We start from the raw sequence: 19,694 nt of genomic DNA on the forward strand, positions 1-19,694 counted from the left end.
GAAGATCGTCTGTGAAGAAGATGATCCGCTCAACGCTTTGTACTATTTGATTTCTGGATTGAAAGATCGTTTGTTGTCACGAGCACTCACTCTGCTAAGAAAGATGTTTGTTTGTTTGCTTCCCATGCTGTGGCTGAATATTAATAAATAAAAAAAATACTGTAATGACTACCACTAAAATACGGAAGCATACTGCATTCACTTGGTTTGTTTTTTGTGGTAATTAATTTTGTTTTTCTGATTAATATTTTTATTGGGTTTTTTTTTTGTTATAATTATTATACTGGTTTGTTTTTTTTGTTATAATTATTTCTGTTTTTAAGAGTAATTTTTTTGTGGTAATTTTTTTTTATTGGTTTGTTTTTGTTATAATTCTTTTTCTGTTTTTCAGGGTAATTTTTTCCTCCTATTTTTAGGAGTAATTTTTAGCTCGATACTTCAGGAAAAATTACTCCTAAAAACAGAAGGAAAAAATTACCACGAAAAACAGAAAAAATTATAACAAAAAACAAACCAATAAAAAAATATTAATCAGAACAACAAAATTAATTACCACAAAAATAATTACTCATAAAAACAGAAATAATTATAACAAAAAACAAACCAATAAAAAAATATTAACCAGAAAAAATTATAACAAAAACCAAAGAAGAATAAATTTCTTTGAAAAATCTGAGTTGTTGTTTTTTTTTCTTCAAGTGAATGCAATACGCTTCCGTACCAAAACCCATTACTGATAATTTTTATCATAATTGTACAGAGCCCCTGAGGTCCCAGGTGATATTTAGGCCTGGTGTTATTATTGTGTGCAGACATGATAACAAATAAACTTGGGTACATTCAGCTAATACACCTAAAATATCATTTTTACACACTTACTGTGTTTCTATGTTGGTTCTCACACTCTGTTTTAACCAGACAACAAACCTAATTAACCTCTCAGACAGACAAGTTAAATGTGATTAGTTATGAGGGGAGAATTTAAGTGAATAATGAGGAACTCTCTGATGGTTGAGTGAGTGACAAAAGGCTTCTGTGTCCAGGGAGCAGCACAAGGATGGAAGGTCTGCTCTGAAATTTGCTTGGCCACCCCTGAAATAAGTTTTTAGAGTGTACAGAGAAAATGATATAACCTACAGCTTTTTTTAAACCAGAAATAAATGTATGCTGGAGGCTTTAGTGTTAGTAGTGACAGAGTATGTGGTTATTGGAGTCAAAAATAGTAGGTAAATGTTTTTCAGACGTGTGTGTGACATACACTCATACTTCATTACACCCTTGCATGAGTAAGTGCCCTATATGGGTCACCTCAGTTGGAAAAACCTCGACACACCTCTGCTTTGTCAGCAGTTTGTCAGTGTCATTTGAGTCCCAGTTTTTGAATTGTGAGTCCAGAAATATATTAGTCGTGTTTGTGTTCGGTGATCAGCTCAGCAGCTACGTCTTCTTTACTCATGCAAAGCGGGCGTTTCTCCTCAGATTTCTCTGTGTTGTGGTCTCTGACAGGGAGTGAGTAAGTCTGTCCTGTCTCCAAAACCACAGGCTTATTAAAGTGTTGTTAACCACCACGACCCATTCAGTCCCACTTTAAATCCCAACCCAAAACTTGAAAGGCATTGTTGTAAACTTTTGGTGGTTTCAGTTTCTCTGTCATTTCTCACTCCTATGACGTTGGAAGTTCGAGTTTTAATCATTGTTTGAGAAAGAATGTAATCTTTTTAAAGTTACTAATTTACTCTGAACACGGGTCTTTGTTTAAACTTTAACATGTAATCCCTTTGGAAAGTTTAAACATACATGCTTGAGCTGCTTCAGTGGGATAAAGAAAATCACTCATCGAAAACAAAAAACAAACTTTATTACAAAATGAATAACAAACATTGAGTTCTTGATTTTCCGTCCCTCAGTGGTTTTCAGTGTTTGTGTTTCGTGCTTGGTTGGAAAAATATTTCTCGTCTCTGGGTTTTTAGCCTTTTGGATAATCACTACATTGGAAGTTTTTCTCTCTCCAGTTTTTTTCCTCTTCTTTCAACACTGCATAAAGTTAAGTGCATGTTTAAATGCAAGATCCATAAATATTGGAGAGAAGTTTAATCAATAAAAAAGGAAAATTTAACCAATATCTTGACTAGTCAGAGGAGCACACTTCACGGGATGGAAAAAGCTCTCTGTTCAGTTTATTCAGAAAAGTAGGTTATAGAAATGACTAAAAGCAGTAGCAATTAAAAAAAATAAAGGAGACCAGCTCCAACAACTGGAAATTTTCAAACATCAAAAAGTGAAATGCTTATCTCCGCCTGCAGAACGACAATATTTCTGTTTTTCCACCACGTCTGACCAACGTGGAATCTTTATTTCAGGCACTTTATTCAAGTCACTTTTGGTTTTTCCTGTTTTCTGGTCTGGTTGGGATTACACAGTCAGTGTAAACACAACCAGCAACAGCATGAAGAAAGGCTCAAAATGTGGTGTGATGAGATCTACAGTTTACACCACAGAACCAGTGTGCAGAAAGGACTCATGGGATACCTCGGTACCTTCTCTTCGTGAGTCTCGCAGATGACTCTGAAAGGAGGACGACGTTGAAGGAGATGAAGCAGCAGGACTCTGATTGCTGTCCAATGTTCCCGAGTCCTTTTCCTTCTCCTCACTTCCTTCCGTGTGAGCTTCTAACCTCAGATGTTCCTCCTCTTCACCCACCTGCACTCCTCCCTCCTCCTCCTTCTCCTCCTGCTGTAGGACGTTGAATCGCTCCACCACACAGTGAGCCGTCAGTCTGGCCTCCGGGTCGTGATCCCAGCACTCTGTGATGGTGGAGCAGAAGACATTCATCCCCTGTAAGAGAGAAATCTGGAGTTTAGGCATCAGAAGATACTTGAGGATATCAGAGACATGAGACTCTTCTTTCCCTGTCTGACCTGGTGTTCTGTCCACGCTAAGGGGATGTCCGGCCGGCCTCGGTCCCTCAGCACCAAGTCTCTCATACTGTCCACACAGGGCTGCTCACAGACTTTGGAGCCAAACGCTGGCTCGTAGCTCTTCACCTCTGCACCAAAACACACATACAGTGGGGAAAATAAGTATTAAATGTGTCAACTTTTTTCTCATCACATTTATTTCCAAAGATGCAATTCAAACAAAATTTCTACCAGACATTGGTATTAACTCAAATAATCCACACATGAAAAGAAATCACAACGTTCAGGTCCATAAATAATGATTATGTGGAATTAAGTACGATAACACAGGAAAAAAGTATTGAACACACCATGGAAAGGCTGTATACTTTGGCAAGGAAATGCACCATACCACCTGAAATCTATCAGTAATTATTACTTGAACTTCCAATTAGTACAAACCAACATCAGCTGGGCTAGAGCAAATTGATGGTCCTATAAAAAAGGTGTTTTTTCACCAAGCAGTTAAATACCACACACCTCATGATGGGTAAAGGCAAAGAGCTCTCTGAAGACATTCACAACCTGATTGTTGCTCAGCATCAGAATGGAACTGGTTACAGACTTATATCAAAGCACCTGAGTATTCCAGTCAGCACCGTTGGGGCCATTATTCACAAGTGGAAGAAGCACCACCTTACCATCAACAGGCCACGCACAGGAGCTCCTTGAAGATTTCTGACCAGGGAGTCAGAAAGATAGTCAGAAGAGTACTCAACGAGCCAAGGACCACCCTGAAAGTGCTCCAGAAAGACTTGGAGGCAGCAGGTACAATTGTTACAGAGAAAACAATAGGCAATGCACTCCACCGCCATGGCCTCTATGGACGCTCAGCCCGCAAGACTCCATTCCTCAAGAAAAGGTATGTTGAAGCTGGTTTAAAGTTTGCTAAACAGCATCTTGACAAGCCTGTAGAATACTGGGAGAATGTTGTCTGGTCAGATGAGACCAAAACTGAACTTTTGGGCTGTCATACTACAAACCATGTTTGGAGGAGAAATGTCACTGCACATCAGCCAAAAAACACTACACCAACAGTGAAGTTTGGAGGTGGAAGCATCATGGCATGGGGTTGTTTCTCATCTCATGGTGTTGGCAAACTTCATATAACTGACGGAGCAATGAATGGAGCCATGTATGGGGAAATTCTTGATATGAATCTGCTGCCATCCACCAGGATGATGAAGATGAGACGTGGCTGGACCTTCCAGCAGGACAACCATCCAAAGCACACGGCAAAGTTGACTCTCAAATGGTTTCGAAAAAAGAAAATCAATCTGCTAGAATGGCCTAGTCGATCACCTGACTTAGGTATTAAGTATTAGATGAGTCTCAGTTAGCCTGTTCAATACTTTTTTCCTGTGTTATCGTACTTAATTTCACATCGTCATTATTTATGGACCTGAACGTTGTGATTTCTTTTCATGTGTGGATTATTTGAGTTAATACCAATGTCTGGTAGAAATTTTGTTTGAATTGCATCTTTGGAAATAAAGAGATTGTGCGATGAGAAACTTGAAGAAGAAATCCTTAGTTGAACGGCATCATAGCATCATCTGGTTAACTGCTTCCTGCTTTGTTTTGGAGCAATTTTTTGGGGCTTCATGCCTTTAACCGGATAGGAGAGGACAGTGGATTGAGCAGAAACAAGACAAGAGTAGGCAGGAAACAGGTCACAGGTCAGATTAAAACCCAGGCCACCTGCTTGAGGGCGAACCTCACAGGGAGCGACCTAAACCACTAAACTATCTGTGCCCTCCTGCTTCCTTTTAAGGCGAAACCTTTACTGCCATGGCCTCCAACACATCCCTCATTTCATTATTTCCAGAGAGCACTTTTCGACAGCAGCTCTCAGCAGCCAAAGAGCCGGATGTTTCCCTCAAGAGGCAGTAAAATATTTTGTTCCCTTCACCAATAAACCCATTCCTTAAAGCCAAATCTTCTCTTTGGAGTCGGAGCAGATTGATTTTTCCTACTGTAGGCTTCTGGAAACCTTGGAAAGGCTCTTACCACCAATGGCCTGGCAGCGGGACGCCATCTCCCAGAGGACCAGTGCCATGGAGTAAACATCGATCTGTTTAAAGGCTTCAAGGTCTTCCAGGTTCACCCTGGACTCAAGGACCTCTGGAGCCATGTAGCGAGCTGTTCCCACCTGGATAAGACGACATCATAGAGTCCAATTAAAAGACTGAAACATCTAAGAAACGTTACGATGTTTTTCAAACAAAGGCAGTTTACCTGTCCACTGTTGGCGTAGTCATCGGCAGTCAGGGAGAGGTCCAATCTTAGCGCCAAACCAAAGTCGCACAGAGCGCACTCCTCCCTGCTCTTTACCACAATGTTACTACTCTTCAGGTCCCGATGAGCAACTGGAGTCTGAAAAAACAAAGCAACACATCAGCCTGTCCTCTCACAGTCTCACAGTAGATGAGCTGAACTGTAAATCCTGCTTAATTAATTTAGTTAGCGTAAAAGTTTGAACACTGAGCGCACCTTAGGAACCCCGCTGGGAGTCGTGTCACTGTGAAGATGAGCTAATCCTCTTGCAATGCTGCCGGCCATGGCAATGAGCTCCTCCCAGGTCAGGATGTTTGCGGTGAGATAGTCCTGCAGGTTCCCCAAGCTGTGAAAGGCCAAAACCAACCAGTACTTCCTCAGGGCGTGGCCAGACGGGCCTCGCTCCTCAGCTGCAAAGAATCGCACCACATTCTCATGCTCCAGCTTGGGGTCTGAGTAGATGGAGCACTCGTTTCTCCAGGAGGCGTACTCCACAGATGGAAACACCTTCACCGCCACCGTTTCATAACTGCTGACTCCTCCCTTCTCGCCTTCCAGTAGACACCCTCTCCACACCTCTGCGAAGCGCCCCTTCCCCACCAAAGCCTCCAGCTTGATGGGCAGTGGTTCAACCATCTGGCCCTGCCAAGCTGTCCCGTCACCGATGTTGTCGTTCGGCATTTTGCAGTTAGACTCCTCCAACTCAGTCCCAGGATTCATCACGCCTCCTACACCGTCACCTTGAATCCTGAGACCTCCACATGGCCGGTCAAAAGCCTGGTAGAGGTCTTGGGTGCGTTTGGTGGGCCAGTCGGGGCGTGCAGAAGGGTTGGGTTTGTCAGGGCGACGTGTGCGGTAGAAGTAGAAGGCGGCTGTGGCGACCATGGCGACCAGGATGGGAGGCACCAAACTCACCAACACCACGGGGATCACGTCTTTACTCTGCAGCTTGGAGAATCCTGCAGGAACAGAGACAAATGACATCGGCTGACATCAGTGTCTTTAAAAACCAAAGGATTTATCCAACAGCATCCTTCGTTTGTGACTCATCCATCCATCTTACCGTTGGCTCCCTTGCCGAAGATGAGTTTGTCGTTGCACTCGTGGTCTCCTTGGCAGCCACAAACCATCATGGTGCCGTCTTCGGCGGGCTGCGGGACCATGTGACACTCTTTGGAGGTGAAGTTCAGCAGCAGTGCAGGGTCCACGCCCTCTAATGGCAGGGACGGGTGGTGACACATGGTGTTAACCGTCATTGTGTCGTTAGTCTTTCTCCTAAAAGAGGAAAATCATTTGATTGGATGAGTTTGAGTTATGTTTTCAGTTTTTTTTAAAACAGTCAAGAAATTGCTTTACTTTTGGATTCGTCTGTTGGGAAAACAACTTTTCAAGACAAATAAAATTCAAGAGAGCAGCAAATACAAGTGATACGTGTCTGAATCTGAGCCTGCAGACAGAATTAACCAGTGTTTTCCTCTCTTCTTTCTTCTTATCACTGGTTTCCTGCAGCTATCTGGGAGGGGCTGGCAGGCCGACATGAACAGGAAATGAGAGGGGAGCAGCGAGGGGGATCCCAGCATCGCTCTGCTATCCAAACAAAAGCACAGCTCAGCAGAAACTTTCAGACCCTGAAGAAAGCGATGCCAGCTGAGCCTGTGAACGCTCTGACAGCTTTGAAGCCTCAGAGGGTCGGCGCGCTCTCTTCAGCATGAAACAACGCTGTGAGGCTTTGAAATCAAGAATGAAAAATTGCTGTCACATGTTTTTTCTGCAACAGTAGCGAGTCGAGAGCGATGACTCCAGGATGTTTCACAGTGCTGATCGACAACATATTGAAGCAGCTTAGCTGTGCTGTGGTGGACTCTGCTGGCTCAGTGGGTCCAGAAGGAAAACAATGAGCGTGTCTGAGTGCACGTTGAGATTTCAGCATTTCTGTGGGACACTAAAGGCTGCGGGACATGCTGCTTTTATTTCTTCTCCTTCTACATGAAGAAGACAGAGAGGGTGAGGCTCTAAATCTCAATGACAGCAGCAGATGAATAAAAACCTCAGGTCAAATAAAAAGTCAAACTGCTGCAGGTCATGAGAAGCTTTCACCAAGAGCCTGAACCAGAATTACTGCCTCTTGATTGGACTAAATTATCCAAAGTTACATCAAACAGGAGAGAAACAGACATTAAACCACTAAAGGAGAGATTTTCTATCATCATGAATCGACATAGTGATGTGAGTGAAAAATAACACAAGCTTTGATCTCTGACCATAAAAAGTCAAATTTGTTCATTTTTGAGCCCATGGGCACAAATGATGAGCTTCTCCTCTGTGCGTTCCTCAGATATTAAAATAATGGCTGCTTCCAGCCATGACTGAATTTAGCACAAAGACATAAAAACTGTCTAAAATAAGATGATAAATGGAGATATATAACAAGCTGATTGTATTGTGTTAATGAATCATTTTATTGTAATTTATTTCATTATAAATTATTTAGGGAAAATAGACCCTGGACATGTGGTGTATATGTATTTTTTAGATTTGTATTTATTTATTTACATCTTATTTATTAATTTTTAATCATTAATTATTGTATAAATTAATGAATCAATTAATTAATTTATCATTTTATTCATTTATTTATCTTTTAATAATTTATTATTTTATTTATGATTAATTTATTTATTTATTTTCATTTATTTTCTCTATATTATTTTATTATTTATTTATTCATTTATTTTTATCACTAATCTATTTATTTATTTTCATTTCATTTTATTTTTTTATTTTTTTATTTATTCAAACATTCCTTTTTTTAATTACTTATTTTATTTTAGTTCCTCCTTTTTGTGTAATATTATGTTTTTAGAGACTAGTTCCTTGGTCCAATTAATGTATGTGCTTTTTTTTTGTCATTTTATTGTTTCAGTGTTCAAAAAGCAATAAAAAAGTGAATTATAAAGTAAGATAATAAATGAAGAAATATAACAGGCTGATTGTATTATGTAATGAATTACTGTATTTAAACATTTTTATTTTATTAATTTTATTTATTTTTTCATCAATTTAATCATTCTTTTTCATTATTACTATTATTTTTTCCTCCTTTTTCTGTTATATTATGTTTTTAGAGACTGGTTCCTAGGTCCCATTAATGTATGTGCTTCTTTTGCCATTTTATTGTTTCAATGTTCAAAAGGCAATAAAAGGTGATTAGAGTAGAGAGTAAGATAATAAACAGAGAAATATAACAGACTGATTGTATTGTGATTATGAATTATTAGATTAAATTTTTTTTATTTTATTCATTTTTTTTTTCATTTATTCAATCATTCTTTTTTATTATTATTTATTCATTTTTTTCCTCCTTTTTCTGTAATATTATGTTTTCCACATACCATATAGCGATGCAGATCTCCTCTGTGAGGGTGCAGAAGGACGACAGGGTGCAGTTACTGGTGCAGACGCTGTCTTTACACACCGGGCTGGACGACTCACACCACATACACAGGTTGTAGCTCATGTGGCTGAGAGAGTGGACGACAACAGGAAGACCTGGAACAAAAGAAGAGTTCAGAATGAAGAAATAAAAATGGAAGGAACATTATCTTTGAATATGACAGTTTGACACAGGGCCAGCAGTGACCGTTGGAAATTTGTTTCTAATGTTTTCTTTTCCTTGAAATTTTATTCATTTAAAATAATCTTCAAAAAACCCCGAGTGGAGGAGATGGGAGATGTGTGGCCTGCTCAATCATCCACCTTTGCTCTGCTCTGATCTGCCTAAGTGGGATTACTATAGACCAGGATCTGGGTGCGTCTCTTTAACCATACTTAGCTTAAATAACATGTTAGCTAGAAGCTTCTGGAAATCTGAAGTTAGACCCTTAAACCCTAAAAAACTCCATCTTTATTCTTGTGCGATTTTTCAATTCAATGTGTGTTTGGGTGGACATATATATATGTGTGTGTGTGTGTGTGTGTGTGTGTGTGTGTGTGTGTGTGTGTGTGTGTGTGTGTGTGTGTGTGTGTGTGTGTGTGTGTGTGTGTGTGTGCTCATTCTCTGCTGCACCACATCACAACAACAGCAGTGATCAGACCCAGATGACACAGAAATGTCAGATATACCAAAACAACACACACACACACACACACACACACACACACACACACACACACACACACACACACACACACACACACACACACACACACACACACACACACACACACACAAATTCTCCAATTGCATCATAATTACATTAAATTTATACACAGGACTGTACACACAAACTCACAACACTTCATTAACTTAACACACACACACACACACACATATACACACACACGTAACCACACACGCTCAGCGCTGAAGTTATTCCAGATGTTTCTTCCAAATAGAGCAGACAAAGAGAAAAGTGAGAGAGCTGCAGAAGCAAGGCGCTCGATTTAATTACCCTCAGTGTGTGTGTGTGAGAGAGAGTGTGTGTTTGTGTGACAGTAGTGTATGTTTTTCTGAGTGGCTGTCAGTGAGTGTGCAACTCTTCGTGTGCTTGTGTGTGTGTGTGTGTGTGTGTGTGTGTGTGTGTGTGTCTCCAGAAATAAATTAAAGCCAGAAGTGAACCATGTTCAGTGCCAAGTTAGCATCCAGTGCTCCACCCTCAAAGGCTCATGGGAAATCTAAGCACTCCAAGAAGGGCCTCATATCAGAGCTACAACTTTACACACACACACTCACACACACACACACACACACACACACACACACACACACACACACACACACACACACACACACACACACACACACACTCACACACACACATCATGATATCAGGATTTGTTGTAAACTCTTATTCTGGACGTCAGGGAGAATAACAGTGATGTGTGTAATGACAGAGGTGTGTTGTTGTGCAGCAGTGCGGTAGGTTAGAGTGTGTGTGGGTGTTTGAGCGCTGATACTTCACTCCTGAAACGCTCTGATTCAGAATGGAAACAAAGGAAACTGATCCTGGTCACAGATGATCTTGTTTATATAAAGTCCTGTTTGAACACAGGCTTCGATTTCAGTGTTGTTTTAAAGCAACGAGAGAGAGCGCGCTCACTCTGACCTATTTTCAAAGCATGAACAGAAGATTGTTCTTACTTTACTTCAACAGCAAACCTGAAGATAATCCCTCAGACACAGACTCTGTGTGGAGGAGCTTTAAAGGTCCCAAATTATGCAAAAATCACTTTATTGAGTCTTTTAGTGAAATTTGTGGGTCTTTGGCTTTCCTCCCAGCCCACAAAATGTGATATTTAATGACAAAGCCTGTACTTAGTAGTGCCTGTGAATGTAAAATCCTGACCTAAAACAAGCTGTTTGGGATTTTGGGGATTTGCCGACGTCAGCGATTCCCTTTTTTGACCAATCAGGAGCAAGTCTGACCTGATTGGTCCACTGGAGCAGATACCCCCCAACCTTCTTCCCGCCCACTCCCCTTTCCAGCAGCAGGAGGAGAATGCCCAAGTTGAAGAGCCATCACTGCTCTGTTTTTAGCTGTAAACAGCCACGTAGTTCCATGCACAAGCTTCCCATCTCAGAAGAAGACAAGACTAAGTGTCTAGAGTTCATTTATCAAGGAAATGTTCCAGCTACACTCAGTAAAACTGTGCATGTGTGTGCTAGTCACTTCACGGCCGACTGCTTTTCCAACTTTGGACAGTCCAACTGAGGGCTAGCGAATAAACTGGTCCTGAATCCAGGCGCATTACCAACCATCCACCAACAAACCTGGGACCCTGGAAATGTGAGTATTTTAAATGCTGTGTGCTGTGGAGCAGATGTAAGAGCTTTTCCTCAGTGTCCCCCCTGTCTCTGTGTTAGCTTCAGGATGCTAACTTTAGCCGCGGTTAGCCTGTAGTGCTACAGTTGAGGAGCTTCGCTGTTTCCTAAACATTGTGCACTCAGAGCTCGTGGCGCCGCTCTCAGTGACGTGGAAGAGCGGGGCGGTATCAGCGGTGGCTCATTTACATATGAAGGTCACGCCCACTAAATCAGAGCGTTCTGAACAGAGGGGCTATGAGAGCCTGGAAACAATGCTGCTGTGCTTGATTTATTGGCTTTTTGGACCAAAACATGTTACTACCATTTCATGAAGACATCAATGATCCATATTAAACTGCAGGAAAGGAGCAGAATATAGAACCTTTAAGTTTCCAAATGAGAGCAGAAAGAAATTCCCTAAATCGTAGAATAGGTTTTCATCATTCACATAAAAATAAATCACTGTTAGAGAGTGACAGAAAGATATTTATTAGATTAACTGAAGCACATCCTCAGCTGTGTGATGAATAGAACCCTGCAGCATCTGTGTGTGAGTGTGTGTGTGTGTGTATGTGTGTGTGTCGGGGTCATAAGGCCACCAACACGTCACCTCTCTGTCCTCATTAGCACAAATGAAACACTCACACACACATACTGTATGCACACATAACCACACATTGAACTTCCTCTCAGTGCCAGTCGCTCTCTTCTCCAGTGTCTTAAGACAGAACCAAGAGGCCAACATGTGCGCGAGTGTGTGTGGGCGTGTGTGAGTGTGTTTCAGATACACTCGCTCTTTGTTGGATGTGAGATAATGGATGTCTTTTTAGCCACACACTCTTTTCATTCATTGAGTTTAACTTCAGTTAAAATCACTCTTCACTTACACTAAACAGCACACACACACACTCACACTCACACCAGCTGTGCTATCAAAAATAAATGAACAAACAGATTTAAAGAAACATCAAACAAACAAACCTTAGAATCCGTAGAGACAGATCCTTTGTTTTTTATTTAACTGAGCTTAATGTGGCCGGTGGAAAGCTGTAGTGATGCAGCCTTTAAGAAGCAAAAAGCAACTGGATCCACGTCAAAACCACACACACAGGAAGACTCGTATCTCAGTTGCTTTTATGCAATTCAAAAGTGACCTACTAAGATAAAGCTAGCTTCAAAGCTGACAAAGTGTAATTAGGAGGTAACCTTTACAGAGAAGTATCACTTATTTCAAGACGTTTTAGCAGAGCTGAAAACATATCAACACAACATGGGGTGCATCCCATATGTCGGCAAAGATCCCAGCAGAGGGCGCTCATGTTTCACTCAAAACACCATGATAAGAATTTATCATTAACAGTAAAAATAGCAAACTTATCGGAATATTATGACAAATTATGACTCTCTTTAATGAGTACAAAATCATGTGTACTGAAAAGTTGTTTGAAATAAAATAATACTTTTATGAGTTTTAGAAGTTCTGTGGTACAGGTACTCTGTCATAACACACCTGTAACACACCCACATTACTCTTGCTCGATTTGTATTTATTGAACAAAAAAATAAAAATAAAGGGAACAATTGGCTTCGGTAACGCTACAATAGACCTTTATAAAAGTCATTTGCAAGCCTGTAGTCACTGATGTTTGTGCACCACAGACTTAAGCCCTGTTTCCACCAAGCAGTTCAGTTAAGTTCAGTACGGTCTGGTACAGTTTGTTACAGTTAAGCCTGATCCCGTTTGCGTTTCCAAAACAAACTGTGCCCCCTTGTGGTAGGCGGCGCCAAAAGCTACATCTGTTAAATAATAGCATGAAGCCTTTGCAGCGCGACACAGTTTACCCTGCTAACAAATCCAACAAAGAAGAAAAATGCGACACAGTAAACAAAGAGCAACGATGGAAGACATCCAGCATTTTGTCCTCTCTGTGATTTTCATGTGGCTCTTTGATACAAAGTGAAATCAGGCTTTGTTTCAGAGGAGACTGTGTGTCGCCAGGAGAAATACAGCCGCTGTCGCACAGAAAATGGCGATTCCTTCGACCAATCAACGGTCTGCAGTGTTGTAGCTCCACCTTCCAAGACCAGATCGGTTTAGTCTATGTAAGGGTGCCAAAAAGTGGGACGGCTCGTCTCAGTTATTTTGCGATCAATCAGTGGAAACGCCATAAAATGCAGGCCGTGCCGAGATGAACCTAACTGAACAGCTTCGTGTAGGTGGGCGTAGGTACGGTGTGGTTAAAATTTTAGAAAAAAATAGCAAAAAATTAGTTTAAAAAAAATAATAAACTGTGTCAACAAAGTAAAAAAAAGCGGAATAGGCACCCCATGTATTCCCTGTCTCTGTAAATAAGGCCAAACAGCCTAAAGAAGAATTCCTTTTTTAATCGTTGACCTGGTGATGGTGCTCGAGGGAAATTCACATGATCACCAGAGTTTTAGTAACTCATCCTGAGGGGATCATGAACATTTGGACCACATAAATTTTAAGCTGTCTGTGAACCACATTAAAGTTGATCTGCAAGAGACAGTAAGCAACAAGACTGGCCATTATTGTGGTATTTCTGATGGTTACAAGAGGAAAGGTGTTAGACCAGATATTTGACAGCACCCTTGACTTCCAGTTTTCACAAGTCATCACACTAAGCAACACTTTAGACTACTTAGAAAAAGTAGGACGAGATGTTTCTGTGAAAGTTGGTGATTGTCTTCCATATGTGGAGCAAAATTCACCAGAATTTCCAGAGAACCATCCAAAGAAAACAAGAACGGCTGCTTGTTTCCATCCCTTCGTGTTGTGTGAATCCGAGCTCACTGGTTGATGGAGTTTCAGGTACCCTTTGTTTGATCTGGTTATAATCTTGTTTTTTTAACTGCAATATCAGATCCATAGACTACATTCTCAGCAGCTTTCACTAAAACATCTCTGCTGTAGTCATCTCTATTCTCAGACATCTGGTGGCCATATTGATCGTGCTCAGACTCATGAACAGCTGAGTGCTAGCTGCAGCAGAAATGAGTAGATATGATTTCTCCGGTTGCGCGATGCTAATCGTGGCTTTGCAGAACTCCCTCCCAGATACACTTCCTCTTTCACCCGAGAGACAGAAGTTTTTATCCCAAGGGAAAACAAAATCAACTTAGATTTTAAACTCTAACCCAGAACAGAGTCTAAATAAAGAGCCTTGGTGCTGAACTTCAACTGGAGGGAGTTGGTCAGGGTAAAGTCCAAATCAGATGCTGAGTTTGGTTTTCACTCCAAGAGTTTTATTTTAAACCTGTACACAGAGTGCATGAAACAAAAACAACAGTTTTTTCATCTAGCATCATCATCAGGTCCGTGTGTTCACTTTTCCTCCATGACAACACACGGGGCATGGGTCAAACGTCAAAATTCAAACCCAGGTCAGATAATTGGTAATCATAGGTGGTTTCTGTCATCCTAGTCAGTTTTTGTCATACTTAGTTGTACCACAGTTTTATTTTTCTATAAAGCATAGTCTGAATTAGTTGTTAGATGCTTTAAAAGGGGAAATAACACCACACCTGACAGCTATTTTGACCAATGAGCCTCTCTGCAGCGTTGAATTCACCAAATTATCAGAGGAGGAATAGAGAGCAAGAAAAATGTATCAAAGTTGTTTCTGTTCATTTCCAACCAACAGACCAAAGACAGACAAAATCTAAGTTTATACATTACAGGGCATGAGAGAAATTAAGTGTGTCACTGTTGCACCCAGTCTCCCCTACGATCATACATTTACTGTGAACCTATTGCAGATTATACGGAGGACTTTAAGTGATTTCATTGTGTATTATTACTTTAATAAAGGAATCCAAGAAGCTTATGATACATATTTGCTTTTACTCTAATTTTCTTTATCTCTTTTTACTTTAACCACAAAAAGCTGAGAACACCACCAGGCTTCTTACTGAGCAGGATATGAACCTGAACGTGACTGAAGCACTTTTAAAGAGTTGTCCTCTTTCTTTTTATTCCACAAAGGATCAGATTACTTCTTCTATGAGAGCAGATTTTCCAAAACAAACCCCCTCCTCCAGCCATCCCCCATTTAAAAAGCTCCACAATCACCTCCGAGAAAAAGTCAGAAAACACCCGGAGAACAGCTGCACTCACCGGCTGTGAAGAGGACCAGGATCCCGGTCCAAAACGTCCGGAACCGAGACATCATCAGCAGGGGGGGAGGTCAGCCGGAGGAACACACGGGAGCTCGGTTAGTCCGTCAGTTGCTCGGTCCGTCTGTGGGTCTCCGGTATCAGAGAGAGAGGGAGAGAGGGTCCAGATGTTTTTCATCCAGATGTGGTTAAGCCCCGCCCCTCGCTCCTCTCTGTCTCCACATGTGTCACACGCAGTCTGCTGCTGACTCTGGGGAGAACTTATGATACTGTAAAAGTACAAATACAGCAGAAAATAATAAGGAGGCGTTATTATCTGATTCAAGTTATTAATACCCCGAGTCAGATAAAAACACCGATCGTTCACCAAAAACCAACAAACACTTGAACACACATTTAAAAAGATCGTTCTCATTGACATTTTGAAATTTAATCTAATTCACAAAAGGGATAGGTTGTAAAAGCCTAATCATTTTGTAAATGCAAAAAAAAAAGAAAAAAAAAAAGAAAAAAAAGTTTAGAGTTAAATTTAGCGCTTAAGCCAAGCCAAATTGAAAAAAAAAAAAAAAAAAAAAAAAAAGAACTTATCTTTTTTTTAATGGGGTAGATAAAGGGATAATTATAATAGAAATATACTTTATCTCCAAAAAAACTATTTTAAGTGTTAAATTACTTAGGAGATTCACTTTTTTAGAAATAAATTCGTAAGTGCGATAAAATAAGTTGCCGTAATGATGCTTTTACTTTGTAAAGGCATCACCGGAAGTCAGTGTGTTGATGTTCCGGTGAGGAACACGCGTGACTTAATATGGAATAAAGTGTATTTCGGGCCATATTTACACTGAAACTGCACATATTAGCATGAAGTTTGGCGTTTAATCTACTATTTGTGTCTGTCTGTATTTGATTTTTTTTTAATTAACATAAATTTAGTTTAAACGATGTTATTCGCCTTATCTCAGCTGTGTTTATAACCGGTTTACAGCTCGCCGGAGAGCTGAAGTCAGCGGGATCACAGCCGGACTGTGGACCCGGACCTCTGGACTCTGCAGGAAGTTTTCTTCTGTTTCTGGTCTGAGTCAGAGTCTACGTCCAGAGATGAAGAGGAGACTCCTGCTGGTGTCCAACTCCACCCTGCACGGCAGCGGGTACCTGGCCCACTGTCAGACCAACATCTCAGACTTCTTTGGAAAGTAAGTTTAGTTGAAAGTAACTTAAAAACTTCTGAAAAAGTTGGTGAAACGCTGCTGCGTGTATCAAGACGTCAGTGCTAGCCCGGGAACCACGTCAGAGTTACTCTTAGTACGACGTTAGCACTGAATCCCCTTTAAAAACACTGTAATTCAACATTTCTGTGTAAGTCAGCCTACACATGAAGTTATATGAAAAGGTTTCTGTTACATATTTTACATAAAATATTTCTCTTAAATTCGGCATATCTTTAAAAACTCAAAGTCTTTATTTTAATTCGTTATTATTATAATTACTAAATTTTTACTGGGTGAAGTCCTGTTGTGGAGTTGTTTGAAATTCTGAATTGTCACTAAATTAACACTCTTTTTTTTTCTAAGACAGATAAATTTAAACTACCTATCCGTCTGTTTGTGACTTTGCTCATGATATATACTTAGGATAATGATCTTCAATCTGAGAGGCATAATAATATGTGTTTGTGTGTGGCCTTTAATTGACACTTTGTGTGTTTTTAGAGATGTGAAGAGAGTCTTGTTTGTCCCGTACGCTCTCCATGACAGAGAAGGTTACACCAAGACAGCCAGGGACAAGTTTAAGACTCTGGGTAACAGCAATTTTGAAGATTTACTACATGTACTCTGTGTTTTTTTGCTCTTTATTGTTGTTTTTATTGATGGGTTTTGTGTACAATTGAAACGTTTCTCATCTTTATCTTTGTGATCTTTATTTCGTATCAGTAAATTATCTCAGAAAAACATCTGGACCAATTTTAATGCATATTTGAATTTGCAGGTTATAGACAATGACTTTTTGAGTTAATTCAAAGGACAAACTCAACCTGCAGATTGAGTTTAATGACCCTAAAGTGACCAATCAAACATTATTTTCAGAAGACCTGCTCCGTGTTTTCTGATCTAATGTTCTGAGCGTTCTTCTTCGCAGGTTACGAGGTGGATGGTATCCATGAGGCCTCAGACCCTGTTGATGCCGTCAGGAAGGCAGAGGCCATTTTTATAGGTGAGCCACGCAGCAGAGAGGATGAGGTTGATGGTTTGAATCCTTCACATGATCAGCTCGTCCTCTTCCCTGAGCATCTATCCTACCACTGTCTATTTGTTGTTCTTCCTCCCCAGCTTTTCCTCTGTTTTAATCTGCTGGTGAAATTAGTCCTGGATGCAAACTGAAGTTTTATCTCAGTGTTTTTGCTCTTCAGGAGGAGGAAACACTTTCCGGTTGTTGAAGAGTCTTTACGACAACAAGGTGGTGGCAGAAATCAGGCGGAGGGTGCTGGAGGTGAGCTGATAATTCGAGATTTGTTAATTAACCACTGGCTTTAGCGTTCATTAATGTGTGTACTTCCTCCTGCAGGATGGCGTCCCCTACATGGGCTCAAGTGCTGGCACCAATGTAGCGACCATCAGCATCAACACCACCAATGACATGCCCATCGTCTACCCCCCTTCCTTCTCCGCAATCGGCCTCGTCCCCTTCAACATCAACCCGCACTACCTGGACCCCGACCCTAACAGCCGCCACATGGGGGTCAGTCTCAGATCAACAGCTCACAACTTTATAACGTACACAGAGTAACGTTCCAGAGCTGGAGACGCTCAAACTGGTATCAGTCAGAGGTTATAAAGCAGATCCTTAGATTAGGGTGCAGTTAAACTGTAAAGCCTTTGTTCTTCTGGGTGATAAGATAGATTAGCTCACTCTGGTTGATTCTTAAACCTGTGGAATCAGCCTGAATGTCTCAGATTTCAATCCTCGTGAAGTCTGGATGTTCCTCTGCTGTCGTCTGAGGAAGTGATGAAACTGCTGAGATTTACAGAAAGGAGAGCAGAGTCAGCAGACTGAGTTGTCCTGAGGTTCAGATATGTTTGAGGTTTTTACCAGACCTAATGGAGGCATGAGTAACATAGCATCAGCTGTCTGACGACAACATGAGGGAGTCTTTGGGATTTCTATGAGAACTTGGGTTATGGGGATTTTCTCTTCTTAACCTCTTGTTGCTCCTGGGTTCAGAAGCGTAAATTACCAGTCCACAAAATAAAGATGCATTGATTGTCACTGCTCCCCCTGGTGACTGGCTGCAGTATAGGTCAAAAACTCTGTCTCCCCATTCATTCTCATGGGGCTGTGGTCAAACTTCAAAACATAAAAACTCCTCGTAGAAATGTTTCTCACTTCCATAAGCTGTGGAGATATAAAGATATTATTGGGCTGCTTCTTTCTGAGAAGTGTCTTTTTCATTAGTTATTATTTTATTATTTTATTGTTTTACTATTCTATTAACACTCTCAACATTGTCTCTTTAAACCTGCCGTCCTGTTCTCTGCTCCCAACCCCTTTTATTGCCTTTTATTTTCTTTTTCTTGTTGATTAATATTTTTAGCTTTTATCTTGGTCTTGGTCATCTTTTGTTTCAAGTTTGAAGCTCGCGTTTGTTTTTATGTTCCGGCTGTCAAAGAACTTTGTAAACCTCTGTTTTTAAAAAGTACAAATACAGTTCTTCTTCTTCTTCTAATTATTATTATCATAAGTCAAAAACAGAGTTTTACGTCACTTTTAACAATGATTGGAAGCTGTCGTTCTTGTCTAGTTTTTTCTTTACTTCATGTAAACCTACTGCTAATGCTTTGATGCTGTTTTTGTTCCTGTTGTTCAGGAGACCAGGGAGCAAAGAATCACTCAGTTCCACGAAGAACCTGATACCCCGAGCGTTCTGGTGAGAACAGTCTTTATATCCCTTTCTTAATCAGATTGTACCCCATTCATCACTCTCAAGTTCAAATCTCCAGTTTAGAAACCGACAAGCAAGCATGAATTTGATGAATCATCCTCTTCACTCTAACTTTTCAGTCTTGACCAGTTTTTCCAGGAGATTGATGGTCACTCTGTGTGTTTCAGGGTCTGAGGGAGGGCTCCATGCTGCTGGTGGAGGGAAATAAAGCCACACTGCTGGGAACCACCAGAGCAAGACTCTTCACCAGGTACATACATGTGAAATCACACGTAGACAGAAGACAACAGACCTCTAACGCAGCACCTCTATACCACCAGCTGCTCCATCAAGTGTTTTTTTTTTCTGTGTTTCAGGGGAAAGGCAACAGTGGAGTACGAACCAGGAAGTGACCTCAGCTTCCTGCTGACACATTGACCAATCAGAGCAAAGCAGAAAAAATAACAGCCTGTGTTTCACTCCATCTAAGATGTTTACGCTGATCCAAACTGAATAAATGTTTTTAAAGAAAGTCCCCAGGGTCCCAAAGATGTTTGTTGGAGTCTAAACGTGAAGTGATAAACTGTCTCTACTAGAACAATCC

General features: G+C 40.7%; 2 protein-coding genes across 4 annotated transcripts; one reads left to right on the forward strand and one right to left on the reverse strand.

Annotated features, from left to right (window-relative positions):
• Positions 1-2,377: 2,377 nt before the first annotated feature.
• Positions 2,378-15,377, reverse strand: tgfbr2l (transforming growth factor beta receptor-like). The gene is made up of 8 exons (XM_074694896.1): positions 15,176-15,377; positions 8,627-8,783; positions 6,298-6,509; positions 5,451-6,193; positions 5,196-5,333; positions 4,968-5,109; positions 2,919-3,046; positions 2,378-2,835 (listed from the first exon to the last, which is right to left on the reverse strand). The coding sequence occupies exons 1-8, from the start codon at positions 15,228-15,230 to the stop codon at positions 2,488-2,490; spliced, it is 1,923 nt and encodes a 640-aa protein (XP_074550997.1). The 5' UTR covers positions 15,231-15,377; the 3' UTR covers positions 2,378-2,487.
• Positions 15,378-15,942: 565 nt separating this feature from the next.
• LOC141808507 (alpha-aspartyl dipeptidase) lies at positions 15,943-19,622 on the forward strand. Of its 3 annotated transcripts, none has more exons than XM_074695144.1 (9): positions 15,943-15,959; positions 16,160-16,367; positions 16,884-16,972; positions 17,311-17,385; positions 17,582-17,661; positions 17,737-17,910; positions 19,037-19,096; positions 19,279-19,361; positions 19,468-19,622. In XM_074695144.1, exons 2-9 carry the CDS (start codon positions 16,273-16,275, stop codon positions 19,526-19,528), a joined length of 717 nt encoding a protein of 238 aa, XP_074551245.1. In that variant the 5' UTR covers positions 15,943-15,959; positions 16,160-16,272; the 3' UTR covers positions 19,529-19,622. The 3 variants fall into 3 exon arrangements, with proteins under 3 accessions (XP_074551245.1, XP_074551243.1, XP_074551244.1); XM_074695143.1 differs by having other exon boundaries at positions 15,956-16,069; XM_074695142.1 differs by having other exon boundaries at positions 15,951-16,367.
• Positions 19,623-19,694: the final 72 nt, after the last annotated feature.

This window comes from Halichoeres trimaculatus, unplaced genomic scaffold (genome assembly GCF_033239565.1).
Source record: "Halichoeres trimaculatus isolate MK-OKI-2021-1 unplaced genomic scaffold, fHalTri1.1 fHalTri1_scaffold_19, whole genome shotgun sequence".
NCBI classification, from domain to species: domain Eukaryota; kingdom Metazoa; phylum Chordata; class Actinopteri; order Labriformes; family Labridae; genus Halichoeres; species Halichoeres trimaculatus.